This window comes from Orcinus orca, chromosome 16 (genome assembly GCF_937001465.1).
Source record: "Orcinus orca chromosome 16, mOrcOrc1.1, whole genome shotgun sequence".
NCBI lineage: Eukaryota > Metazoa > Chordata > Mammalia > Artiodactyla > Delphinidae > Orcinus > Orcinus orca.
In genome coordinates this window covers 80,083,602-80,111,246 of record NC_064574.1, presented here as the reverse complement: position 1 = coordinate 80,111,246, position 27,645 = coordinate 80,083,602, and the positions used below count along the sequence as shown (strand labels likewise).

The 27,645-nt window shown below is 50.9% G+C and overlaps 1 protein-coding gene across 6 annotated transcripts in view; it reads left to right on the top strand.

The window, feature by feature from the left end:
• Positions 1-27,645, top strand: part of CUX1 (cut like homeobox 1) — a 373,427-nt gene that overhangs the window by 149,019 nt on the left and 196,763 nt on the right. For all 6 annotated transcript variants that reach the window (XM_049698866.1, XM_049698865.1, XM_049698864.1 and 3 more), the window contains exon 3: positions 24,643-24,690. In XM_049698866.1, the coding sequence (XP_049554823.1) occupies positions 24,643-24,690 (48 nt within the window). The remainder of the gene's footprint in view (positions 1-24,642; positions 24,691-27,645) is intronic.

The window sequence follows — 27,645 nt, the reverse complement described above, 5'->3', positions numbered from 1 at the left end:
GTCACGTGCGTGCAGCGTGTTTTCAAGCGTCTCTATTTTGAGCTGTTTGGAAAAGCAGCTGCCCTGATTCGAGACACATGTGTCTCCAGCTCGTTTCCCGACGTTAGCACTAAAATAGAAACCGGTCTCTGTCTGCAGCCTCTCTCGCAGGCAACTCATCAATGAAACCGCTTCCAAATGTTTTCCCCAAGCACGTTGGTTCCACCGGCTTCTGTCTCATCCGCCTCGTGTGGAAGGTAACATTTTTGGTTCTAAAGAGTTTTCAACACTTTCTTCTCTGGAGAGCAACATCTATTCCATATACAGTGAACTTAGAAAAATTCCTGGTAGCATCAGTCACCCCCGTCCTGCATTAGAATCCTCCAGAAACCACCGGGCTGTGGGCCCCTCGAGGCCACGGCAGCGCGTGCACCGTTGCTCTGTGTGCACCTGGCTTCCTCCTGCAAACGTTCGTTTGCACTTTAGCAGACTGTTTATGGGATTGGGTCCGTGCAGTTCCCCGGAACGCTGACGGGCTGGGTGAGGGTTCGCCAGTGTTCAGGGAAAGGTGTTTTTTTTTTTTTTCGGTACGCGGTCCTCTCACTGTTGTGGCTTCTCCCATTGCGGAGCACAGGCTCCGGACGCGCAGGCTCAGCGGCCATGGCCCACGGGCCCAGCCGCTCCGCGGCATGTGGGATCTTCCCGGACCGGGGCACGAACCCGTGTCCCCTGCATCGGCAGGCGGACTCTCAACCACTGCGCCACCAGGGAAGCCCGGGAAAGGTGTTTTTAAACATGATGTACTTTCGGCCAATGTCCTGCAGCCTTCAGTTGCAAAATTCACAGGATAGCTCGAGGTCTTTTAAAAATGACAGAGCCTACCCACCTGCCAGCCTCAGGCTGGAAGGACCTCCGTGAACATTTATCTCAGATACTCCCTATAGCTCCAGCTGACCTCTCCCTCTTGAACAGAATGATGTTTAAGTTTTGGGTTCCTTGTCTTTTAACTGAAAAGCCCTTGTTTATTAAGCTGTGATGGTGGGGGGAGGAGGAAGCATGGGGAGTGGAAATCCCCTTTCTCCACCGTTACGTTCTTTAATAAACATCTGTATTAAATGCGTCCTATTTGCCAGGCCCTGCGCTGAGAGTAGAAACATCAGCAAGGCATTGCCCAGCCCGCAGGGGCCTCTCAGGGGGGCCTCGGGCCTGGAAACAGGGTGCCTTGGGGGCCCAGGACCAGCCCTCAGGCCTCCGTGGGGGGCGGTTGGGCGGCCTTTCGTACAGGAGGTTACCCAGCTGGTGGAGCTCTAGGGCAGCCCTGCTGTGTGGTAAGGCCCGCCCTCCCGTTAACTCTGTGTCTTAGACCTGCTCTTGTTTTGCCTTTTTCACACTATGTTGCCATGATTTGCACGTTTTTCCTCCTTGTGGAACTCCAGCTGTAGAGGCAGGCGATCTTCCTGGCCGTGCACACGCAGGGCACACAGCAGACAGTGAGTGTGTGCTGAGCAAATCCACTCCTTCCTTTTGGAGAGAGTTGTCACCGGTTACCTCGCCCCTGCTCAGAAGGGGCTTAACTGCTTTTACTGAATCTCCTCCAGTTTGAGACATCACTGTTCATTCTTTAGTTGTGTCAAAGGAAAAGTGGGATTACTTTACAAAAATTTGACTAAAAAAGGTGGTTTGAGAACCATCGTATAAAATGAGGTAGGATGGCGTGTGGTCTTGAGCTCTGCACGCGGCCTTGAGCTCGGGGCGGGGGCGGGGGTAGAGTTTGGGCTGCTGGCTTCCCTCTGGCTCCCACAGCCCTGGGGTTTGGGTTGGTTCTGTTGCTCCGTGGCTCACCCGCGCTCACGTTTCCTCGCAGATCTTGCCCCCGTGGGGTCTCGTCTGGCCCTTGGCAGCTCGGGTAGAATTCCAGGTGGTGGCCTCCCCCGCTGTCCCAGCCCAAGGACTCCTGGAGGTGGGGTCACAGTCCTCCGTGAGCTCAGCTCCTTCCTTGCTTGAGGCTGACGCAAGGTCTACTTGGTTGTTTGGGATGGGGCTCCCCGTCGTCTAAGAATCACAGCGTCTTTGCGGACCTCCAGGGAAAGGGGGGTGCACTGTGGATCTGAGCACAGCTGTGGGCCACCCAGCCTCTCCCACCCGCAGCATCTGAGTTGGTAACAGCCTGCCCCGCCCCGCGGGGAGGGGGGAGGTCTTTGATGCTGCCACCTATGAGCGACTCTCCAGATCCCCGGGTGGGGGGGCGGGGCGTGTCTCTGTCCCACCTCCTGTCACACTCCGTGACTGGGTCTGGGGGGAGCTGTCCTAATAAAGGAGGTTACTTCTCAGCTGCCCAGAGAGGGACCTGGAGGGGCTGACCGCCTGCCTTGTATTTGCAAATAGTAGAGTCCATCCTCCGCATCAAAAGGGGCCTGGGATCGGAGGGAGGGGGAGCTCATGGTCAGAGCTGGGCGTCCCGGGATCAGGGGCTTGGGCTCCGTGCCAGCCCCACCCTCTGTCAGGCCGCCCGAGGCTTTTTAAGCCGCAGATTTCTCACTCTCGGGGTGGCATGCTTGTCCATCATAGGCCATTCCATTAAGTGACCGGGATTCATGAGGTAGTAAGGTCACCACGGTGTCACTTAAATTAAACCTAAATTGCGACCCCCGATTTCAGAATGATCTCAGATGTAAAAATCACCCGTCTCCCTGGATTGCTCCCTGAGTTGCTATCCAGTGCTTTATGGATACGATGTCTAGATAGTCTGCATTTCCTAAAAAATATGGCTCAGTCCTGTGTCTCCCTTCACACACGTCTGGATGCAGAGTCAGAAAGATTTTCCAAACGGCAGGGTGCGGGCCAGCAAGCTTTCCCCGGGGAGGTGGGCTCAGCCAGGGAGGAGCGGGGAGGTCAGCCTGACCTGCTGGTGAAATTGGATCAGGGAGCCGCAGGATAGACAGCTCGGGTCAGCTGAGCGAGGCCCCCGCGCGCTCTGTATTTGTGTGGACTGGGAGAGAACGTCAGGCTTCCACGTTTACGAGAAAGGAAAAGAAATTTGGCTAATAAACCAGCTCATGTATAACCTCAGATGACAATAGGCTTTTATCCCCAGAGTCTTCTGAGCTTTGAAAAAAAAATGCATTCATATCCCACAACTCATATGATGTTCACAGCACCCTTTTAGCTGGAGTCATTGGGTGGGGGGTGGGACTGAGGCTGGGGCCGGGCGCAAGGCCTACCCGGGTTCCACGGGGAGAGAGTGATGAGGCTGGCATGGGCTGTGGTCTCCTGGCTCTGTCCACGTGGCCTGGGTTCCTGGATGTGAAGCAGCGCTCATCCTTGTCACAGGTGCACCCACCTGTGTTGGGGGCATGATGAGGCCAGAGGAAAGGAAGAGAAGGACAGGATGGATGGAGGCCCCAGACTTTCTCTTAAAGGGCCGGTTACTAAATATTTTAGGCCTGGCCATCCAAGAGGCAAAATCAGGATATTATGTACGTACTTATCTGTTCATTTTAAACGCAACCATTTAAAAGTGTAAAAAACCATTCCTAGCTCAAGAGCCATAAAAATACTGGCAGGGCAGCCAGCTGGGTTTGGCAGCTTTCGACCCCTGGGTGGAGCCACCTTTGCATCCAGCCGGGGCTCATTTAAGACCCAGGTCTGGACTGCTGGCCTCTTTCCTTGTGTGCAGTTTTCCTGCCCATGTGGTTCCCAAAGCCCTGCCCCACCCATTCAGGGTCCGTCTCCGCTCCCTCCACTGTGGACGCCGGGCCGCCTCCTGACTGAGCCTGGGGGCTCTTGAGGAGATAGTCAGCAGCACAGGCTGTGGGAAGCACATAGATCATTTGGCCTTCTGGAAAGATCGTGCTCCTTCTGGAACCTGCTCCTGTTAGGCCCTTTCCCAGAAGAAAGATCATCTCCAGAGGTCCCGGAGAGAAAGGGAGTGAGGACGGGCAGAAATGGGGGTGGACGTGTGGATGGGTGTTACCAGAGCGATCTTTTTCATGAAGAGTGGAGAGATGATGGAAGACTAGCTCCGGAAGATAAGGCCCCGGAGTCAAAGTCTCAGATCTAGGGAAGCAGTAACGTTCCCGGGAGGAGCTGCCGCCTTTCAGAAAGAAAGCCACATAAGTTTCATTTCAGCATCTCTCCTTTTAACCTGGGAATGGAGAAGAAAAAAGCCTGGCGGGGGTTGATTGGCACACAGGGGGCCACCTCCTTTGGTTTAGACCAGCTTTAGAAGCTCCAGTTGGTAACCTGTTTTTTAACCACCAGGACAGTCGTCTCATTACTGTTTAAACAGGGAAACCTTATTAGAATCTCTTGTTGCTAAACACACCACACTCTTGCCTTTAAGGGGAACCCTGGAACACCGGCGCTTGTTAGAATCCAGGTAGAAGGGATTTGTTTTTTCAGGCAAAGTAATGTTCTCAGCGAATGAGTTTGGCCCTCCATGTTCAGAAACTGATTTAATCTGGAACGAGATGCGTGTGGCAGAGATGGCATAAAGCCATCCAGTCATCAGATTCAGCATCACTGCCTCGACCACAGCAAGAGACCGCTGTGCACTGGGGGCACGAGGCACCGAGCAGCAAGGAGACGAGGCTGCAGGGGAACCTTCGCTTTTCCACCAAGAAATGGATCTCTTTTCGATTTTGTTGTCATCCTCCTCATGGCAGTGGCCCCCAGGGAGCCACCTTGGGGCCACGCTCTGCACCTCTGCTACTGACCTTCCAGAGGAGCAGACTTCCTGTTCCCCAGGGCAGAGGTCAGGGTTCCAGAGAGCCGGCAGAGGACGCAGCTCGGGAACCCCTGGGCTGCGTGCTCCAGCAGGTCCAGGGATGTCCCGAGTCGTAGCAGCCAGGTGGGGCCTGCTACGGGTGGCAGCTTTGGGTGAAATATAGCTTTGGAGACAGCACGGCGCAGCGGCTTTGGCGCCAGCCGGGCCCCGAGTCTGCATCATAGCCAAATGGCCTCAGGTGAAACACAGCCTCTCCAAGCCCCAGATTTCCTCTTTACATGGTGAGGATAATCGCAGGCACCTGCAGGGCTGTTCCGACGCAGACAGGAGATGGCCCCGTACAGTGCCCGCCACCAGGCTGGCCTCAGGAGCGGTGCCCTGAGCACGCCTCGGGGAATGCGGCCAGGTGTCCCCACCACTCTAAAGGACCTGCGACAGAAAGGCGTGCGGGGGCAGCAGGGCCACTCAGTCCAGACCAGGGAGCCGAGGCTTTTTCCATAAGTGAAATGATTCAAGCGAGCTAGGACCCAGGCTAGGCCTTGGCCTCTGCCCTCTGCCCTCTGCCCCTTCTCTCTTACCACGGGGTCGTTATGCTTCCCCACACCAGGGTGGGGGACACGGTTCGCCCAGCCTTTCTCAACCTCTTTATCTCTAGTGTGTGCTTCTATAAATTTAAAGTTCCTTCCTTGGGTAAAAGCTTTAGAATGACTAAGATTCCTTTTGTATTGCATAACGTTCTTGCCATTTAAAAGATTAGCAGGCGTCATTTCAGCGCGCCTTCGTGAATGGCTGCCTCACTTAGCTTAATCTCTCTTCGGTACATGTTACAGCATATAAAGAGAGTGTCTCCAGCACACATGGGGAGCTTGAAAACGAAAGATCCCTCTGATCCAAACTTTCAGAATGGTGGGCCTCTTAAAAAAGAGAAAAACATGGTGAACGGCCTCCCATGCTGTCAGCGCCGGCTTCCCTGACATAGAAATGCCGGGTGCCCTCGGGACGGGGATGGGAAGTCATTCCATTTCCTCTGGGGGAAGAGGGCAAGGCGCCGAGTTTGGGGTAACACTGGAGGAAACCGGCCTTCCCTGGCCACAGAGTAGCAGGCAGGCATCACCTTTGGAAATCTCTGTCTGGGAAAGCCCTGTCTGCCAAGCCCTGCGGAAGATGCCATGAGCCGCACTTGGCGGCCTGAGGGAGCGGCTAGGGTAGAACTTGAGAGCCCGGGGGTTTGAGAGAGCGCGCTGGCCACCCCGACGTCAGCAGCCTGGAGGGAACGCCCCGTAAATGCCAGTCCCTCGACTAAGTGCTGGGGAAGAAATGACAGCCTTGTTGTCAATCAGGCGAGACTACCTGAGTGCCCACCTGGAGCAAGGTACACTTTGCAGACCATGTAGAGGTTCAGGGGCTCTGAGCGTTGGCGTCTGTGGACGCGGACAAGGTCATGATCTTCGTTGCCATCGTCATGGTAACAGCCACGTTCGGGACCTACTGTGTTCATTCATTCAGAAATGTTTCCAGGCTGCCTACTGTGTGCCAGACAGTGTTCTCATAGGCTAGCAACATCCTTCCTACCTAACAGGAGGGAAGGCTGAGGTGCAGAGAGGTGGAAGTTTAGTAAGCAGCCTAATTCACTCAGCTATTCAAGGGCAGAGCTGAGATTCCAGCCCAGGTCAAGTTGAATTTTTCTGTGAGGATGACTTTGCAGATGTACTTACATAAGAAAGGGAGATTTCACAGAGCGACTGAACCGTGCACAGCATTTCGTGAATCAGATCTGCGTTCAGGCAGTAGGGTATTGGGCGTCTGTTGTTTACAAGGCCACACCCAGGGGAGTGTGTAGTCTGGAGGGAAGAGGAAGGAGACAGGTAGTGATGGGGTAGTTGGTTTGTTGGCGCGTGTCCCTGTGTGTCTGTGTGTGTGTGCGTAGCTACATGAAAAGAGTGTCCAAAAGAGGCCCCGGTGAAGCACTGATGGAGCTCGGGGCGGGGGGGGGGGGGGGGGATCGTGTGTGTGGACCCCAGTGACTTGCTAACCTGAGAACTCTTCCAGAAGGTACCATTCAGACACTGTCAGTTTACATTGCTTGGCCCAAGGCATGTATTACATTTGAATTTATTGAAATTTATTTCTATAACTCCTCCGAAGGATGTTTTGTCTAGAAGCCCTCTCTGAATATATCATCTTATAGCAGATCCACAGTGCCACCTATTCTCACGGCATTGCTACCACGTCGGGGGGGCTGGGTAAGAGCCTCGTGTTACAAAGAAAGAATCCTAAGATGTCCATCAGAGCAGGTGCATCAGAGCGCTGCGAGCCCAGGCGTGACGTGGGGGGACATTCGGACGAGGGCGTGTGTGATCCCATGATCCCCTGTCCTGCAGAAACCATTCATTCCCCTGAACTCTTTCTCCAGGACCACCAGAAAGAAATGCCTTTCTCAAAAGGTCTGACCTGACGCTTCCTGAGGATGGCGCTGGTATTTGGGAGTCAGAAGGCGACCTCTTCTGTTAACCCCGTCTGGGAGGGAACTGCCGTGTGGAGCTGGTACGCGGTCAGGGCAGGAGACTGAGTTATGCCCCCTCACTCGAGGGGGGAGTTTTTATTATTCTGCCCAGACACTTGAATTTGAAATCCATACTTTGTTACAGGTAATTTTGGACGACTCCAGAAGGGACTCCTCTAAGGGGTCTTTCAAAATAATTTCACCACATTAAGTTTTAAGCTTAGGTTACCATCTTGTTGGTTTTGTGTGATTTGTTTTTATAAATGGACCTTCCAGTGGTCCTCCAGGTATATGAACGTTCCCATCAGACACCTTTTGTTTATGTAGCGTCTCAAGGAGCCACCTGATGAGACGGAGTCACGTGTCTTAGGCTCCCGTGCACATCTGCAGGCGCATCTTTCCAGCCTCAGGTTGGGCACCTGAATGTTTGAACGCCGTGCTCTCCAGCCGGTTTTCTTCACTTCTCTTTTGTGGGCCTTCAGCGTCTTTTAAAGGTTATGTCTGAAGACTTTGCGCTTCGGAGCTTCCCTGGTGGTGCAGTGGTTAAGAATCCACCTGCCAAGACAGGGGACTCGGGTTTGAGCCCTGGTCCGGGAAGATCCCACGTGCCACAGAGCAACTAAGCCCGCGCGCCACAACTACTGAGCCTGCGCTCTAGAGCCCTCGAGCCACAACTACTGAGCCCGCGTGCCACAACTACTGAGCCTGCGTGCCACAACTACTGAGCCTGCGTTCTAGAGCCCTTGAGCCACAGCTACTGAGCCTGTGCTCTGGAGCCCGTGAGCCACAACTACTGAGCCCACGTGCCACAACTGCTGAAGCCTGCATGCCTAGAGCCCGTGCACTGCAACGAAGAGCAGCCCCCGCTCACCGCAACTAGAGAAAGCCCGCGCACAGCAACGAAGACCCAACGCAGCCAAAAATAAATAAATAAAATTAATTTTTTTTTAAAAAAAGACTTGGACTTCCCTGGTGGCGCAGTGGTTGAGAGTCCGCCTGCCGATGCAGGGGACATGGGTTCGTGCCCCGGTCCAGGGAGATCCCACATGCCGTGGAACGGCTGGGCCCGTGAGCCATGGCCTCTGAGGCTGCGCATCCGGAGCCTGTGCTCCGCAACGGGAGAGGCCACAACAGTGAGAGGCCTGCGTACCGCAAAAAAAAAAAAAAAAAAAAGACTTGGCACTTGCAAAGCTATCTCTCTCTGAAACCTGATGCACTCTGTCGTCCCCGCCCCCCGCCCCCCACCGCCCATGTGTCCTGCTCCCACTCTGTCCTCGGGGGTGGGCAGGCCTGGGGCCGCTCATCTTCACATCTCTATAAGCTTGATTCTCAGTACACGTTTATTGGGTGAGTGAATGAATGAATGAATGAATGCATGCACGCAGGAAGCGTTCCACCAGAGAATTCTTAAACTCTTAGCCAGTCGTGGAATTTCCCCACAGCCAGCTTTTAGAAGCCTGAAAATATTTTTGATATTTATCTCTTTAACGAATATGTTAAAAAAAAAAAAAAAAGCGCCAACCACTGTTTCTCAACTGATTCCTGAACGTGTGATGAGAAGCACGATTCCTTGGGGGAGAAAACCTGTTCAGGTTAAATTCTTACAGCCTCATATTGTTCAGCTGAGATGTAGCAAGACTCTAAACAGCCAGGTACTTTGACCTACCTCAAGTATTCGCCGACGTGAGACATTCTGTCCTCGTACCAAAAAAAAAAAAAAAAACAAACCAGAAAAAAGCACAACCGCCCCAGCCCGGGGTTACGTCAGGACTGCCACCGGCAGTACTGTCTTGTGTGGCCAAGCTGTAGGTCAAGAGAAAGTTTTAAGAACAATAATAAGGTAGGAAAAACACCAAAGCTCAAATGGAGATGCTGGGAGATAAATAGATGTATATTTGCCATATATGGTAATAAAAGAAGTCCAAGCAGATGCTCTTGGCATTTATGGACTTCTCAGTGATTCATCAGCAGGACTAAAGCCTTCAGCCAAGAGATATAGAATCTGTTAAACTGATCTCTCTCCTGAATGGTTTCACTACAAAGAGGCCATGCTGTGAATTCAAAAGAAAATTCCACGACTGTGTAAAAGTATTTGGTAACAGGCCTGAGAAAGAGGGATTCCAAAAGTATTGGAAAGCCATTTGTTTACCAAAGCAGAATCACTCTCTAAGCGTTAGCAACTTTCTGTAGATTCTCTGTAGGTTCCCGCAGCAGCAGCTCTTGCTCTCATGCCAGAAACAGGGGTCTGAGCTTTTGCGGCTGAGCTGCTCACGGACACACCCTTCTTGCTGAGGTGTGTAGGTAGGTAGGTGTAACTCAGGGCTCCATTTCCAGGGACAGGGTTACAGATGAGCACCTAGGCGTGTACCTCCTTCCAGCCCAGCGGCTTCCGAGCTGTGCCTGGTTCCTGCCATCCAGGCCCGCAGCACTGCTCCGAGCAGCAGACCTGGACGGGCCCGACCTCTCTGGACTTCTCAGTGGGTTGCCGCTCCCCACGCCTGTAGAAGCGACATTACAGCATCCCAGAGAGCAAGCGTGAGGGACACTGGGTATCCCCACGACACGGCAACCGCATGCCCCCCAGGATTTCCCGTGAAATGTGCTAATTTTGAAATGACACACGTGCTTCGGAACTACCAAGAAGATGTTTTAAACAGGGTCCTCGAGCTGTGCAGACTCGAGCTGTGGGAGAGTCACTGGATGAAGTCATCTTCGAGGCCACAGCTCGATCAGCGGGATGGGTAACTCACCTTTCCTCCTGCCCTTGCCGGGCATCATAGCCCTCATCCCTGACCTCTGGGGTCTCTGAGGGCCTGCTGGAGAAGCCTGGGTGAAACTAAGGAGGTGCTTCCTTGGTGCCCTTGAACGGACTTCCTTTGCTGGAGTGAAGTCGGGTCCCCTCCCTGGAGCGTGCTAGCCGGCCATCCGGGATGCCGAAGTGTACCCAGGCCAGGAAGCCCCCAGGGAGTCTCTCTGCTCTGGAAGCTTTTGTTTCTCCTCAATTGCTAGGTTGGGGTAATCCCTTGGGAAGCCTCTGAGCATCTTTAAACATAAAGTCTGATTCCAAAGGTTTAAATTCCCTAGTTGCCACTGAGTCACATGTTTCTTAGGCTTGGTTTTCAGCCATATGATATAAATAAATCCATTTAGAAATTAAGAAATTATGGCCTGCATTTCATACGCAGTAGTATTTTCCAAAAAAGAAACTGCATGAAAAAATTATAATATCCCTGTTTGGATGCCTTGTCTGTGGGGCTTTCTGGTTGCCTGGGGGTCACTAGGAACCTCGTTCTTCTGCTAAAGCACAGGACCCTGTGGCTGAAGGTCTGTGGGGCTTTCTGGTTGCCTGGGGGTCACTAGGAACCTCGTTCTGCTGCTAAAGCACAGGACCCTGTGGCTGAAGGATCCTGCCTTTGTTGCCATGTGTGCGTTTGAGTGGGTGTCTGAAAAAGCATTTACAGTGTGCTCTGCATCTGCTAGTAGATTTTCCCATCGTACATTATTAATTATTCCTCTGAGCAGCTCTGTGAAGCGAGTAAATATTAGTAAACAATATGTACTGATTTTTAAGCCAAGACAAAGGTCTATCTTTTCCATGCTGCTTAATTTTAGGTAAGCTAGTTGCACACAGCTGATGAATAAACTTGAAGTAAGGCCTTCGGGTGGGAAAACAAAGAAAACTGAGATCAGATCTGGGAAAGAGGGACTCTCCTGGTGGTCCAGTGGCTAAGACTCCGTGTTCCCAATACAGGGGGCCCAGGTTCGACCCCTGGTCAGGGAACTAGATCCCACATGCCGCTACTAAAGATCCCTCAGGCGGAAACGAAGGTCCCGCACGCCGCAACTGAGATCTGATTTTTTTTTAAATTGAAATATAGTTGATTTACAATGTTGTGTTAATTTCTGCTGTACAGCAAAGTGATTCAGGTGTGTGTGTGTGTGTGTGTGTGTGTGTGTGTGTGTGTGTGTATACACACATTCTTGTTTTAAAATCCTTTTCCATTATGGTTTATCACAGAATATTGAATATAATCCCTTGTGCTTTACCGTAGGACCTTATTGTTTATCCATTCTGTATGAGATCTGATTTTAAACCTTTCCTTTCTCGGTCTCCCTGGTGAAATCTGTCCTCGTTTTATGATTTGCCTGCTGAGTCCAGGATCTGTGTGTAGGGTCTGTCTCTGCCCCTTTGGTGCTGGTTTGAGGTGATGTTTTGTTTTGTTTTGTTTTGTTTTTCATGGTTCTGACTTTTATTCCTTTTTGAGTAAGTTTGGTAGCAAATATATATATATTTTTAACATCTTTATTGGTGAGATGATGTTTTAAGTGTCCCCATTATTGTCTGAGATCTGAGACTTTATCTTCTGATTTACAAAACGTATGAATGTTCATTACAGAGATTTGCATTTAAAGAAGATAGTAATCAGTCACCTGTAATCCAAGACATAAATGTTAGCGCTGATGCTTTAGATCTTTCTCATCTTTTTTGGTTCATAAATATTACATACGTTAAAACAATAGAGATTATGCTGTACATATCGTTTGTAGCATGGTTTTCCCGCAACCGTAGTATCTTATGTAATGAAAAAAATGTAAAGCGTGTGGTGGGCCAGTAGGTTTCCTGCTAATATTTATTGTACTTATAAAATAATTCTCCTTTGGAGACATATGTCTAGTTGAGCTATGCATTAGCAGGTACCGTATTTATTTTCTTTGTGGGCTGAGCACAGGCTGAAATAATGCCTGGCTGTTTGCTTGGCCCTGTGGACAGCACCGAGTCTGGGGATTCTGCCACTGGGGAGCCACAGCGGGGGGTAACCCAGTTGCTCTGTAAACCTTAAGGTCATCTTACTTTTTTGAGCTATCACTCAACCCTCATCCTTAATTTTTAAAAGAACGCTTTTGAGATTAAAAGGATATAATTTATTTTAAGCCGAAGAAGTGAGAAATAAGCCCTAATCCCATTCATCTACTGTTTAACCCTCACGTAGTTCTCACCATCCTTTTCCAAACACGTACAGGTGTGCGTTTATCCATTTTTACAACGTGGGGGTCATACTGTAAACCCATCTTGCAGTTTATGGCTTCTGTTCCCCTCTTTCTCCCCATTTAACCCCTGATCATCCTCCAGATCTGGGCTCAGGCGCCCCTTCCTCCGTCCTGCAGGAAGTGCCTGCTGCCCCAGCCAGGTCGGCTTCATAAACGGACCCCCAGCGCCACGACCCTCCTCCTTACGGGGCTGACCGCGTGGAGTGCACTCCTGTGGGTGGTCAGTGACTGACGTCCCTCTCCCTGCTGAACAGGCGCCCCACGAGGTGCAGGGACCGATTGGTTTCGCTCATGATTGAAGGAGCACCTGTAGCGGTGCCTGGGGGCCTATAACATCTACTTGACAAATACTTGTTGAACAGGTGGCAGTCGTGTGCCTTAGTCCGTGGTATCAGCCGTCCTTTGAAAAATAATCTTACTGACTACCTAATGTGCCGCTGTATTGCTTTACGAACCTTTATGTAGTAAGTAACCCCCTACTGTCGGCATCTACATTATTTCTGGTTTTTCTCTCTTCCAAACACATGCTAAGCATTCTTATACATAGATCTCTGCCTACATCTCTGATCTTCCTGATGGATAAATTCCTAGAAGTAGAAGCACTAAACTGAAGGCTTAATCTGCGTTCTAATCCAAAATAGCTCGTTTGTCTAAATGTCAGCAGGGCCGAAGGTCCAGAGTAAACGACACGGTGCGGGTGTGCGGGGAAGTGAGAGTCACGCTTCCTGGTTCCTTCCGGAGGGTCCCAGGGTAAAAAGGCACTTCAGGCACGTCCCGTCCAGCACGTGGATCCCCTTTGCAGCAGGTCCCGTGAAGGGTCAGCTTGGCTGTGATTCTGGGAAGAGCATCTTTTGTTCACTCATTCGATCCACAAGTATTCACGAGTGTCTCCTCTGGGCCTGGCACCATCAATGGTCCCAGGACTGGAGTCGGGGTGTGTAGGCCCCTCAGCAGTCTACTGGGCACCTGTCTAGACTTGGTTCATCATTCGCACTAGGAGGTAAGCCCCAGGAGGGCAGGGACTGCAGTGAGCTCATTCACTGCACGGAGTAAATGCTCAACTGGTTTTATAATACATTACGTGTATAATACGTGCTTCTTCTCTTTGACAAACTCAAAACCTATTGATGTGTAGATACATAAAGAAATCACAGCAGTATTTTCATAGTTCTGAAATAAAACTCAAGGTTTAGACACGAGCATTTTTTTCAGAAAGGGACCTGGAAGAATATTTTGAAATCAGACCTAAAGGCAAATCGGACATAATTAGAGAATTAGAGGAACCTGAGGTGGCCTCCTTCCCGGCCCCACCACTGAACTCCTGGCCAACAAGAGTCCTGCAGGAAGTCTCTGCGCCACCGGCAGGCGTGATGCCATCTCAGGCCAGGAGAGCCAGGTGCCACGAGACGCAGGGGAGGGTTCCAGGGCCCAGAGGTGGCTGGCTGGCCCAGCTGCTTCAAGGGACGCCAGCAAGTCATCAGCGGACCCACAGGCCTGACCTCTGGACAGCGACCAGTTCTCCTCTCCGAGACTAAAACCTTAAAGCTGCTATTTCTCAAACATTTTGGTCTCTTAATATTGAGGGTTCCAGAGAGCGTTTGTGTCCGTGTGGATATCTATCAGTAGTGACCATGTTAGAGATGTTTTTAAAGCACAAGAAGTCACAAGCACACGTGCCAGCACTTCAGGGTGATGACATCATCACACGTGACACAGTGTCTGGAAAACTCCACTGGGCATGTCTGTGAGAATGAGAGCGGAAAAGGAAAACAGCAAAAATAGTTCTGACCTCATGGACCCCTGGAAGGGTCTGAGGCATCCAGTGGTCCCAGACCCCACCGTTAGGGGCATTCGGGCTCTCCCGTACCACTGAGCTGCCGCCACGTGCTGCCTTCAAACCAGAGCCTCTGTGCATCTCGAACCTGTGTCCCAGGCACCATCCTCAGCCTTCATCACCTTAGGGCCAGGTTGGGGCATCACCCGTCTGATAAACCTGCCACTTTTCATCGTCAAACGAGTTTCGCTAAAGAAGACCGCCACTGGCTGTCACCCAGGAGCTCAGCGGTCCTCTGCACTGCCTGGCTCCTTGGGTGTCCATCCTCTGCCTGCGGATGCCCTTAGCTGGTCCTTGCCACTCAACCCCAGGAACCCTCCGTGCAAGCCCTGCACGAGCTCCCCTCTGCTCAGCTCCACAGAGCCAGGCCTTCCCATTATGCAGTTTTATTAGGCACAGCGCTGAAGACACATCCATCAGTATTAGAGCCTTTCTGCCGAGATACAGAACATGTTTTAAATGGAGCAAAGAAATTTAAATGGGAAGAAATTATAGCATGAGTGAGTTTATCCCTTTCAAGGTAATCTTATTTAATAACCAAAAAACTCACAAAGATGTGCATTTTATCCAGCTACAAAGGCGGCGTGGCTGGTTATATATTGTGGTAATTACATGTTTGGGGTTTCATTCCTCCTTTCAACTCGATTTCTATTATCTCAGAAAAATCAACCATTGTAAAAAAAGGACTATTCATTTATTTCATTGCCGGGTGGCCCATACACTGTAAAAATAGGTCAAGAGCCATAATCTAAATTGACCGCTGATAAATAATTAAAGCTAATGGAATTTTCTCAAATCTGTGAACTAAAGTCTTTGAGAAATTGCCAGGACATACTGTCTGCTGTTGTATAGAAAGATATTTTTTATTTAACACTTCAGCTTAAATGCCATTTAAAATTACTCTTTTCTATCACAAAGACTGGAAGGAGTATGTGTTCATCTCTAAAAGTAACCAGAAGTAGGGTGCTCCATTGATAGCTGCATGACTCATCTCCAGATGATGAGGGTGGGAAGCGAAGGTTTCAGGATCCTGGAACAAAGAGAAACTTCGCTTTCCACTGAACTGCATTTTAAGTTGAGTTCTACGACGCGTGCATTATACAATATATATTGTCTTGCCTGAAAAACTTCATACCTGGTCTGTGCTCTTGTATACACGATAAAGGGAGAATTCCAGCCATCTTCAGTGACATAAGTACCAAGAACGATCTTTCTTTTGTGGATAATTATGATTCTCTCATTGATGCCATTAGGACCTTATAAAAATACACTTGACAGATATGCAGAGAGGTTATTTTTGGAAGAGATGGCTTATCAATACGAAAGCAGATTGGCATACTACAGTCAGTAAGGCTGGCCCTAGATGTGACACACTGGTAGGTTTTTCTTTATCATAAGGATGATTCGGCCATCAGCAGGATATTTTAGAATCCCAAGGACATCCGAAGGGAGAATCGGTAGCTAGATGCTTTTGAACAATATGTCTTCAGTGTTTGGGCTCTAAGTTGTAGAAAGGGGGTCGTTTTCTTGTTTCAGTTTGGTTAAATATCTTGGTTGAAAAAAAGTCACCAATTTGCTATTCTTACTTTTTAGCAGAGTTGCAGTTGTTAAACTGCAGTACTTATATCCAATGTTGTGTTTACTGTGTTTTAATGTATTTATAAATGATGGACCCCGTTTCTGAAATTACACTTCTTTGCATTTCTCTTTATGAAAACACTCTCTATGGAAATTTCTTGATTTAAAAAGAAATTATTCCATTCAAATGCTCCTATCTGGCATCTGTATAATCTATATATCTAGCGCCTAGAACCTTTATTCTGGGGTAGCCAAGGTCTCTGGGAGATGCAGTGAGTATTGTCCGTGGCCGTTTTGAGGACCCCGTTGCTTTCTTCTTCTCTAGAACTTTGTTCCAACACGACTGAGGGCTTCTTAGGTGCTGCTCGTACAATGTGTCCAGAATGGGGAGCATGAGACCCTGGAGCGAGGACCCCAGCGAGGGCTGTGCCGAGATTTGTCACACAGGAGTGGGGAGAGTGGCACTTGGTCCGGAGAGAAGATTCGGGGCGCAGAGGGAGGTGTTGGAAAGACGTGAGCTGGGCCCTCAGATACCTGCAGGGCTCCGTCACCAGGCCCAGAAGAGGGAAGGCTCAGCCATTCTCGGTCCCCTGCTCAACTCCCCCGGGGGTGCGGGGAACTGCTTCTCTGATCTCCCTAAGAAAATGCGTTATTAAGCAAGTCAGTGACAGTGCAGTCACTTCGAATCTGATCTTTCTTCTTTCCTTTTTTTTTTTTTAAAGTGATTTATTTACCAACAAATTGCTACTAGTAATAACATCATTTGTGCTCAGGAGAGCTTCCCTCTGAGCGTCAGCCTTTGGTAGGTGGTGCCTGGAGCCGGTACTTGAAAACTCCCGATTCCACAATGAGGCACAGTCTCGCACCAGGACTGTCCCGGGAGGGACAGTGGCCTTGGGAGGGTGAGCCGTGTGGCCAGGACACCACGGGTCCCCTACCTCGGGCAGGAGATTGGACCAGACGACCCTAGATTTCCAGGTTAACCCGATGAAGGAGACAATTAACTAGTTGCTTGGCTGTAATTTAAGAGCAGCAGTCCCTCACCCCAGTCTCGTAATTCTCTCCGGGCCTGTCCTATGCGATTGGTCAGCGGAAGGCTTCGCGGGTCTCAGAGTGAAATACAAGTGTTTTGGAAACCTTTTATATTTCAAACATACACAGGCCAAGGTGAAGAATACAATGAACCCCATGTCCCATCCTCCATCTATAACAATCATCCGCCGATCAACACACACTTGTGTCATCCTTATTCTCACCCGTTACCCCTTCCCATTAAATTATTTTGAAACAGAAACCATATTTCATCCATAAATATTTTAGTAGGCGTCTCTGAAAGACAAGAGCCCTTTTTAAAACACGCGGCTGCACCACCTAAAGTACAGGCCACGTCATTTAAAAACAAAAACAACTTGGGATCTGTTTTAACTTTAGTTCATTGTGTGGCCATATTTTATCAATTATAATACATACACTTTTACACATTTCACCGTCTTCAACATTAGAGCGAGGATGAAAATCAATGACATCACAGTTGAATAAGCAGCATTTTTTCCCCCTTGGGGTGGCATGAAATAACAGTACCTCTTACACTTGACGGTATCAAACTTAGTGAAATAGGCTATGTTATGGAATGATTTTCTTTGAATAAACACCTAAAACATTTTCCAGTCAGAATGTCCTTGTTTTGAGGCCTGAGTAACGAGGAGGGATTAGTGAATTCATATGGAGCTGTTTTCAGCTCCGGGCGGGTTTGTAGCACGGGACCTCCTCATGCATAAGCATTTCCTAGGGTTTTAAATGCCGGCCAGGCTTATATTTTTGCCTGGCCCCTGTCAACGGTTGAACTCCTTCCGCACCTGAACACAGTGAAGGAAATGCGAGCTAAGACCAGGAGAGGGGGGAGGCCGAGAGTTACCCGGGCCGAGGTGGTTCTGAAACAGAAGCCGGAGGGATGAGGCCACTTCTGCAGATGCCGCAGGGCTGGGTCCCTAACGACTGCCGTACCCGCACGGGGCGGGGATGCTGGCAGCCCTGCGGGAGCCGCAAAGGAGAGCCTTTAACAGGTTCCCTCCACGCTGCCCCCAGTGCTCTCGGGGAGACCCTGTTGTCACCGAAGAAAACAGGGCCCCGCTCCTGGTCTGTGCCACAGAGGACAAGGTGCCACTGAGATGCAGTCAGACGGTCGGAGTCTTCAGTGTAGGCAGAGTCGTTCCAGAGAAACACACCTGAGTTACAGAGAAGCAAAAGGGAGGGGGAAAAGGGCATTGTAAAACTGAGTAGAACATGTCGGGAAATCTGGACTTTAGAATCTTCTGGAAATAGAGATCATTTTATGGCTTGGAAGACGCATTCCCCCCCACCCCCACCCCCGAGCCATGTGGCTTGTCCCCCACCAGGGATTGAACCTGGGCCCCGGCAGTGAGAGTGCCAAGTCCTAACCACTGGACCGCCAGGGAGTTCCTGGAAGATGCATTTGTAATTCATAGCCTCTTTTTGTTTACACGTGAGGCCTGGCTATTCCCCTTCATCTGCTTGTCCTTCCAAACCTAAACAGCCATGTCCTGGGCACCGTTCCTTCCAAGACTCAGAGGTGGGCCCGGGTGGCCACCAGATTTGAATCCACGGTATGAGATTCTGTGATGCCGGCCCTGGCATCACGTGTCAGTGTGGATGGGAGAAGTGTCATGGGTATTGGGAGTGCCAGGTCCCGAAGAGGGAACAGAGCCTTCCAGAGACCACCCAAGTGCTCAGAATGGGCAGAGAGTCAAAGATTCAGGCCATCTGGGTTCAGAGACTGTGTGTCTTGTGTTACTCGCTGCCACCTCACAGGTGTGACTGAATCCTGCGTGGTGATTTCATAATTTCATTTCTGTTTTGCTTTTAAATCAGAATGGTTTCTCCAGCAGTAGTCATTAGACAGAAAATTCCTCAATAGCATTTTACTGTTCAGTTCAGTTTTCTGACCTGAAAAATGAGTTGTGAATCAGTGGTTTGGAGACTAATGAAAATGCTTTTCACATAGAAGCTCCTCTCGATAAACATCGCTTATTATTTGCCACGTGCTCCAGGGAGAGAAGGTAGCAATGCAGTGCTCTGGTTTTGCCAACAGACATCCGATATTAATAATCTCAAGGGCATCGCTGTCTGCGTGTTAAGATGTTCGCTGCTTTCTGCTCAGTAAATGATACAGAATTGAAGAAAATTTGAAACAGCACTGAAAACCTGTTGCTGAATTAAGTGTGGTAATCCTACATTTAAGTTTCTTGACCTTGTGTTAATTTCCTAATTCTCATTCACACCAGTGGGTTTTTTGTTTGTTTGTTTGTTTTAATTTATTAATTTATTTATTTTTGGCTGCGTTGGGTCTTTGTTGCTGCGCACGGGCTTTCTCTAGTTGCGGCAACCGGGGGCTTCTCTTTGTTGTGGTGCGCGGGCTTCTCATTGCGATGGCTTCTCTTACTGTGGAGCACAGGCTCTAGGCACGCGGGCTTCAGTAGTTGTGGCTCGTGGGCTCTAGAGCACAGGCTCCGTAGTTGTGGCTCAGGGGCTTAGTTGCTCCGCGGCATGTGGGATCTTCCCAGGCCAGGGCTCAAACCCGTGTCCCCTGCAATGGCAGGCGGATTCTTAACCACTGCGCCACCAGGGAAGTCCCGCCAGTGGGGTTTTGATTGGCGTGGACCCCGTTTTCTTCAGTTTGCAGTTGCACAGAAGGGCACGTGGTCCCCTGCAATGACTGGGAGTGGTAACAGCCGTAGCTTTTGGTGCTGTTCAGAGAGCAAAAGAGCACCCTGTTCTAAAAGGACAGTGCAGGGACGTCTCTGGACGCTATCTCATGAGGCTGGCCCTGTGCAGTCTGGCGGGGCTTGGGGTGGACCCGGGGCGAGCCGAGTAAGAGGCACTCTTTTGTGGGCTGAGCGCCAGGGCTCCCGGGTGCCTGCCCCCAAGGCTGCACCTCCACTCCGGCTCTCCCTCCTCTTGTCTTCGCAGGGTCTCAAATGCCTTGGCCCCCTACCAGCTCTCACATTCCATGACCCCATCCAGCTTCACCGTTTCCCCTCCGAGTTTGGGCCCATTACAAGCCTTTTGAGTGGTCCGTGTGTGCCCCTCACAGTGCTGGTGTCCAAGCTGATGGATTCCTTTACAAAATGTCTGTGTGGCGTGGGCCTTGGGGAGAGCTCTGGGTTCACATCCTGACTCTTCCCGCTGTGCGACCTCGGACAAGTCTCCTTCCCTTTCAGAGCCTCGGGCATCCCTGTCTGTGACGTGTGGGTACCAGTCCCTTTGGTTGGCAGAGTTATAGTGAAAAGCAAATGAACGTCCTGTATCTGAAGCCCCTCGCTCAGACACTCGCCAAATGCGACCTGTCATTAACTTCCGCCCGCGACCCCCTTCCCCGTGGGGCTCCCCAGCCCTGTCTCACTTCTTCCTCCACCTCACTCACTGCAGCCTCTTCCTCAGCCCTCACACGTTGGTTTCCAGCGCTGCCTGGATGTTCGACCCGACGGTGTTCCCAGGCCCGGCGTCTGTGGCGACATTTGACACCAGTACCTTTTCCCTCCTGAAACTGCCTCCTTTTGACCTTGTGTTCCCCCGACTCTCCTACTTTTCCGGATTCTGGCTCTTTCACCGCTCGCTGCCTCTGGCCGTCAGGGGGTGGGGGGCTCGCTGGCCTTAACCGTCTCCCCCAGGAGAGCCCTGATCCGTGAGCACATCGCTTAGCCCCGAGCTGCCCGACGTGGTGGCCACCGGCCACGTGCGGCTACGAGGGGCCACTTGACATGCAGCCAGTGCAAACAGAGAGGTGGGGCGATGCGCCCCCGGTTTCAAAGACTTGATGCCGACAAAGAATGTACACTATCTCGTTAATAATTTTTATACTGGTTACATAGAAAGTGACAATATTTGGGGTATATTGGGTGAAGTGAAACTAAAATTGGTTTCCTCTGTTTCTTTTTGCATCTCGAACGGAGCTGTTGAATGTTGTCAGTCACGCAGGTGGCTCGCACTCTGCTGGCAGCGCTGGCCTGGGAGATGGACCCCGGCCTTGAGGGCTCACATCCAGGCGGGGCAGTCTCTCACTTGCCCGGTTCTTAACACACTTTGAGAGATTGTTTGCTCTTTAATTTATTTGCTCACGCACCCATTCCATGCCCTGGGAGTTCCCCCTCGGTGTGACCAGCCCGTTCTAGGCAGAGGCAACAGAGGTCTTTCTGCTGACCGGCCCGTGGCCTCAGAGGGTGCCGTGTGCACCAAGCCCAGGGCCGCCCTGCAGCCCTCCCTGCTGTGCGCTGTGGGGAGCAGACTGCGTGGGGGGCCTCTCCGGGACAAGGGCCCTGGCGTGACTACAGCCAGCTTCCGCAGTCCCCACCCTTCTGGATTTCAGGCCCCTCGGGCCTAGGTTTCCTCAGCAAAGTATCCCCCGGCGCCGCGTTGGATGCTGGAGTTTGAGGGGGGGCGTGACCAAGACCCATCCCCTGCCCTCATGCGAGCCCCAGTCTGGAAGGAGGAGGGCACGTTCCTCACTCTGATCACAGCCCCCTTCACAGACTCGGGGTGAGAGGGGGCGGGAAGCGTATCCCATGCCTGACATCGGAGCCTGGCTGCTTCCGGTTCTGCAGTAGCCAATTCAGGTGTGTCGGAGGCCTTAGGGGTCCGTCCCCCTTTCAAGAGCCCGAGGGCCATCAGGTGCCACCAGCTGTCAGGTGGAGCAAGACAGGCCCTCAGCCCACGCCCAGGGCTCCCAGACCATCTGAGGCCTCCCTGGTAAGTCAAAGGCCACCCGAAGCACATGGCTTCCCACCAGCAGTTGGGAGGCAAGCATTGCGTAGAGGTTCTCATCCTCGACCTGTTCATGTCTTATTTTTAAATTCGATTAATATGAGTCTGTGGCCTTTTGAGGGGAAGATTCGCCACAGCCCCGTGCGAGCGAGGGCGCGCACCGTTAACGCTCTGTACCCCCCACCTGTGGTCAGTGTGGACCCCGGGGATGCCTGACACCTCAGTCACGAGTCGCCTTCCTCACAGTCAGCCTTTTGGGAAATCAAACAGCAAACTCCATCCATCGTCTTGTGTTTGCAGTTTGTGACCAAAGTACCTCAGTGCAGTCATGCTGCCTGCTTGTCCCCTCCTGAGGGAGGCAAGGGGACTGGCCCACCCCCCTCAGAGTCCTGAGGGCTGTTTCCACCTTCATGTCCCCCCCCCCCCCACACACACACACAGAGAGAATCCAGGCCATGTCACCCCCTCCCGGGGACACAGTGAGCTCCCTGTGCGTAGACCTCCCAAGTAGTTACCTGCAGTGGCTGAGTTTCTCCCAAAGAAGCCAGGCTTATTCCTCGTGATGGAAACGTAGGCTTTACTGACCCTGCCTGGGGCCAGCCCGTAATCTTTCCTCCGTCACTCTTCACCCTCGGCAGCCTCTTGCCCCTCACTCTCCCTTTCGGTGTTCTGTCTTATCGTCTATGTTGCCAAAAAGCACAGTGGGCTAAATGAGATAGTGCATTAGTTTCCTCTTGCCGCTGTAACAAACTACCAGACTTGGGTGGCGAGAACGATGGAAGCTTGTCATCTGACAGCGCCAGAGGTCAGAGTCCAGGATGGGTTTTACCGGGCAGAGCTGCGTTCCTGTAGAGGCTCCAGCTTCTCAGGCCGCCTGCAGGCCTTGGCTTGTGCCCTCCGTTGTTCTGACCTCCGCCTCCATCTCACATCCCCTCTGACTCTCACCCCCCTCCTCCCTCTCATCAGGACCGTTGTGATTACATCAGGCCCACCTGGATACTCCAGGGTCATTTCCCCAACTCAGGGTCCCTAACCTAATCACAACTGCCGAGTTCCTTTTACCACGTAACCTAACAGAGTCACAGGTTCTGGGCATGAGAACATGGACATCTTTGGGGGCCGTTACCGTGCTCACCGCACATAGCCTTATTTATTTAAGAAGAGGCTGGCAACGAGTTTGATTATTTTTTTGCCATGGAGTTTGGTGTAAAAATAGAGAAAATGACCCAATGGAGGAACAAAAGGACTTCTCCAAGGAAGTCACCTTTAAGGACGCAACCTATAGGAAAATGTATAATCAAAGGGGAAACTATAATTCCTCTTGAGCAAATACTTCCACAGGTTACAATACAAATCAGTGTGGGTTAATTATGTTTGGCAAAGAGCTTATGGTACAGCCCTGTCTATTAGGTCACTCTGCAGTGGTGGAGATGTCCTGTGTCTTTGCGGTCCAGTGCCGTGGCCACCAGCCTCATGTGTCTACTGAGTACTTGAAATGTGGCTCCTGCAACTGAGAAGCTGAATTTTTAAATTTAATCAAGTTACATTTGAACATAAAGAGCTGGTGACAACTGTATACGACCGCATGGGCTGGAACAAGGGAGCCTCACCTGGGTCTGTAGGTGGGCGTTAGGAAGCCCTCAGTGAAGTAATTTGCAGAGTTTTCTCCCAGAGGCGAAGGTCAATAGCTGTCCTCAGATTCTTAGAAGGGCTTCCTGACGCCAAAATGTCACAGGCCCCTGTCCAGAGGGAAACCACAAAGAACAGTGGAGCACAGGATACCTGGAGCCGTCGTTCTTCCTAACGCCGCAGAGCTGTGCGCTGTGGTCTCGAGCTGGATTCAGAGCGTGGGATGGAGGCCCCTTTCGTTTGGGTGCTTGGCCAGAGGAACACAAAAGGCAGTTACCAAAAGAGCAGACGCCAGCGAGCCCGTGTGTACACACAGCTCAGCTCAGGGCCTGAGTAGGCCCAGGGCCGGAGCTACGTAGAGAGCTGCAGCGTTCCAGAGGCAGAGAGGCCAAGGATTCGTGTCCCGAGCCCTCTCCTTGGCCCCTACAAAAATCCTACCTGTCTTCCCAGCTCAGATGCTGCCTCCTCTGCGACACTGCTCTTCATCTCTTTAACCTGAATTTATCCTTCCTCTTATGTTCTCCCACAGCACAGGGGCTCTTTTCCTGAAATAATGTTTTACTTTCTCCCCATGTTATGGTTGGATTGGTACACCTTTACCAATACTAGGCAGTTTTACTTGGGCGTCTGCATCGGCCTCGGAGCTTCAAGAAAACGTAGATGCTTAGGCCTTGGCCCAGACTTGCTGAACTGGGTCTGGCACATAGATCAGGCTCAGTAAATACCTTATATGCCCCAGCTCTCAGTAAAGGAGATGTTGCCTTATACGAGTCCTTTCAAAGTGTTTGAAGTATTTTCTCCGTTACTTCATTTTTTTTCTGTTTTTTAAAAGTTGAGATAGAGTTGACATGTAAGATTGTGCAAGTTTGAGGTGTACAACATGTTGGTTTGTACAATCACTTATGTATTACAGTATAATGGCCATAGTAGCATTAGCTCACACCTTTATCACGTCACGTCGTTAGTATTCCTTTTATGCTGAGAACAGTTAAGATCTAATCTCCTAGCAACTCTGAAGTTTATAATACAGCGTTGTTGACTATAATCACTATGTTGTGTGTTAGTCAATTACTTCATTTTAAATAAGATAAAATGTTCGCAGGTTCTGAAACGGGTACTGGTGGCTTAGGATAAAATTTCCAGTGACTATCAGACATGGATTCAAAATCCATGTATCTCCCATGCATCGTGCCCCAAAGTAGCAGCTAAAATGCAGGATGGTGACCCCAATCCACTTCAGATACAAGCAAATCAAACCTACCTTATAATATTCGATGGTATTCTAAGCAAATTGTCTTAGACTGACACCAGCAAAAACTGTAGTCCACAGCACATTCAGGGAAAATAAAGCTTAGTGGTGTTCTTAAGTGAGTTCATTTAAACAACGGGGCACAGTTGGCATTATTTACGTGCATGAGGGAGGGAACGGGGCAGGAGAGGCGCCGGGATTGCTTTATGTAATGGTAACCAGCACCACATTCGAAGCAGTTTTTAGGAGACCTTAACGAATGTTTCCTTCTCTTTTCTTCTCCCATGGCTGCTTCCTGACCCACCTTCTCACTCCAGGATTTGCGCAAGCAGGTAGCGCCGCTGCTGAAGAGCTTCCAGGGGGAGGTAAGCGTTTCTGTTTCTCTCGCATCCTGAGCCGCCTTCCTGTTCATCACGCTTTCTTTCTGTTCTCGTAAAGTAAGTGCCACTGGCGGAAGGTGCTTGCTTGGAGGGAGCCTCCCCAGCCGCCCCGACCCATCCACGTGCAGGTGACGGGCTCCTCAAAGTGAGGTTTCCACCGATTCCTCCATTAAAGCCCACGTGGGAGGGGAGGCGGGATTCGGGATGTCAGAAGCGGCGGAGGAATCCGGGGAGCAGTGGCCGGCGTATCGCACTTCCTACGGTGGATTGGGCTTGTTCAGACCCCAGCCTCGGAGCCCACAGACCTCCCCGAGCTCACTGGTCCCCTGAGCTGGATGGGGGCTGCAGCCACGAAGTCTCCCACACAGAAAGGATGTGCTCTGTCAGTCTGGTGCCTTCCTGCACAGCCGTGGGGGAAATAGGAGCTTCACAGGCAGAAGCCACGGGGAGTAGGTTTGGGCTCAGTATAAGGAACGTTTTCTCGTGGATCCTTCCAGAGAAGGGCCAGGCAAGGTGGCAGGCAGGCGGCCAGTCATCTGAGACCTGTGTGCCCTGAATGCTGTTCGTCACAGGTTATGCGGGCGGTCTGGGTGGGTGACACACCTGCTCCTTCTCTGCCGTTTGTGTAGACACTCTGTGAACTTCAGAAAACCAGAAATGATGTTCGTGTCGGGGGGATTATTCGCTCTCCGCTTCTCCTGTAGGAACGATGACCTAGTAACAGCAGCAAGGGGGAGCAAGGCTGTTTTCAAGCCCTCTAAGGAACCCACGCCGGTGGGGCCTTAGAAATTTCGCGTCCCTGCAGCTTCCCAGCTCACAGAGAGCCCGGGAGGAGGGGCTGGATGCGGGGAAGTTGAGGGGGCGAGTTGGGGAGTGCCGAGAGGCTGGGACCCCGGCCCCCCGAGCTCCCGGCAAGAGATCGGGGCTGCCGTTTGGCCAACTCTTCAGTGCGCGGGTGACAGCAGAAGGTGCGGGATCCAAGGAGGCGGCGGAGGGCGGAGAGCGGAGAGGCGATTCCCGGACGGCGAGGGTTGCATGTGAGGGCAGCAGCCGCGGTGAGGCTGGCGATGGCTGCAGATTTGAGAGCGGTGCAGGCGGGGCTCCTCTCTCTGTTTATCATTTCCTGCCGCAGGAAGTCGTCCCCCGTGCCTGGCTCCCTGAGGCACAGAAGGACATCAGTAGCCCACGTCTCGGAAGGACTTGAATTGCCCTTTCCTCAGAATTACATGTCCAAACCCTCATTTTCTGAGTAAAGCCATCACCTTACACCTGCCCACGTGTGATCTAAGCTCTTCTTCTACCTGTTCAGCAGCTTTTGTGAGACCCATCAGCTTAGTGTTTCTCTGGTTGAAATAGCTCAGGGTGCTCTTTCTGTTGGTTGCTTGTTTTTCATTCTTTCTGAAAAATTTCCAACCTACCTAAAAGTAGAAAGACTGGTATAACGAAGGGCCGAGCGCCCTTTACCCAGACTCCTCACCTGTCAGCGTTGTGCCACGTTTGCTCCCCTCCCCCCACCCCTTTGCTCAGCATTTGGAAGTGAGTTGCAGCCAGCCGGCCACCCCACACCCTCAGCGGCATGGGCGTCTCCTAAAATTAAGGGCATTTCCACAGTAACCCCGAGTATCACAATTGGGAAAATAACACGAATTTCATAATATCTGATATTCTGTCCAAAATCAAATTTCCCGTTACCCCTAAAATGTCTTTTATAACTGCTCTACATTGCATTTGAGGGATATATATATATATATATATATATATATATATATATATTTCTCTTTTAATATAGACACTCTCTCCACCCCCTCACCTTTGTTATTGATTTTTTTTTTAAAGAATCTAAGCCAGTTGTGTAGATTATCCCACATTCTCTTGGGGCGATGGGCTTACTTCTGGCAATATATATTAAATTTAAAATGCCTGTGAGACATCTAGGCTTCCTATTTGCCTGATTTTTTTTTTAAGGCTATTTGAAAAGTAAATATTTTTATAGCACCGTTAATATCTACCAAGCTGCTGCTAATTGCTATATTTATGTTAAATAACGTGTGCTTTCCAATAAGCTGATTTGAGCAGAGGGGGCTAAATCCTGCTCGTTTCTGAAGACTGAGCTTGCATAGCAGCGGGTAACTGCACGTGGGGACCACGAGTGCAGGGATGACCAGGGGCAGCGTGTCCTGATGCTTAGATGGGGCGGGACCCGGTGTTTTTCTAAAAAGCCACCTTCTCTAGTAACCAGAGGCTCATTCTCGTACCCATCACTCGAGTGTCTGCTGCTGCAGTTTTATTTATCAGATATATTCTTTGAGTTCATCCCAATGTGCTTGAGTTCCCCTAGAAGAAAGTACCGTGTTAGTGAAAAGGTAATCTTCGCCTCAGAATTTGTACAGATTTCTTCCTTACTTGAGATCCCCAAAAGAAAAAAACAAAACAAAATAAAAGTAAAGTTTTCGGACAGCGAGAAATTCACAGACAGAGGCCTTTAGACTTCCTGCATGAAGACTTCTTTATTGTGTGTCATAACGTCACGGGAAACGCTAGCCGGGCCGGGGTGCCGTTTACGCCCTTAGGTGTTTTCTCATGGTCCTCGGTGTAAATCCAGACGCCCTCCTGCCTGTGGTTTGTGGGGCCCACGTGGTTCACTAACTGCTCACCTCTCTAGCGTCCGCTCACTCCTTCCTCCTGTCCCAGCATACATGGCCATCCTGAGTCTCTGACAGGTCCTTGTGCACTGGGCGTCCTCACTGGCCCCCAGGCCTTTGCACGGCTGACCTGCTTCCTGAAACGTTCCTCTTCCTTCCTCTTTACCTGGCTCACTTCCTCAAGGAAGGTCTTCCCTGAGCCCCAAAGGATGGGCCAGGTACCCCCCCATCGTGTGCTCCGAGCTATTTGTGACACATTTGTCATCATACCCGAGAGCCACCTGTCACTTTGTCTCGG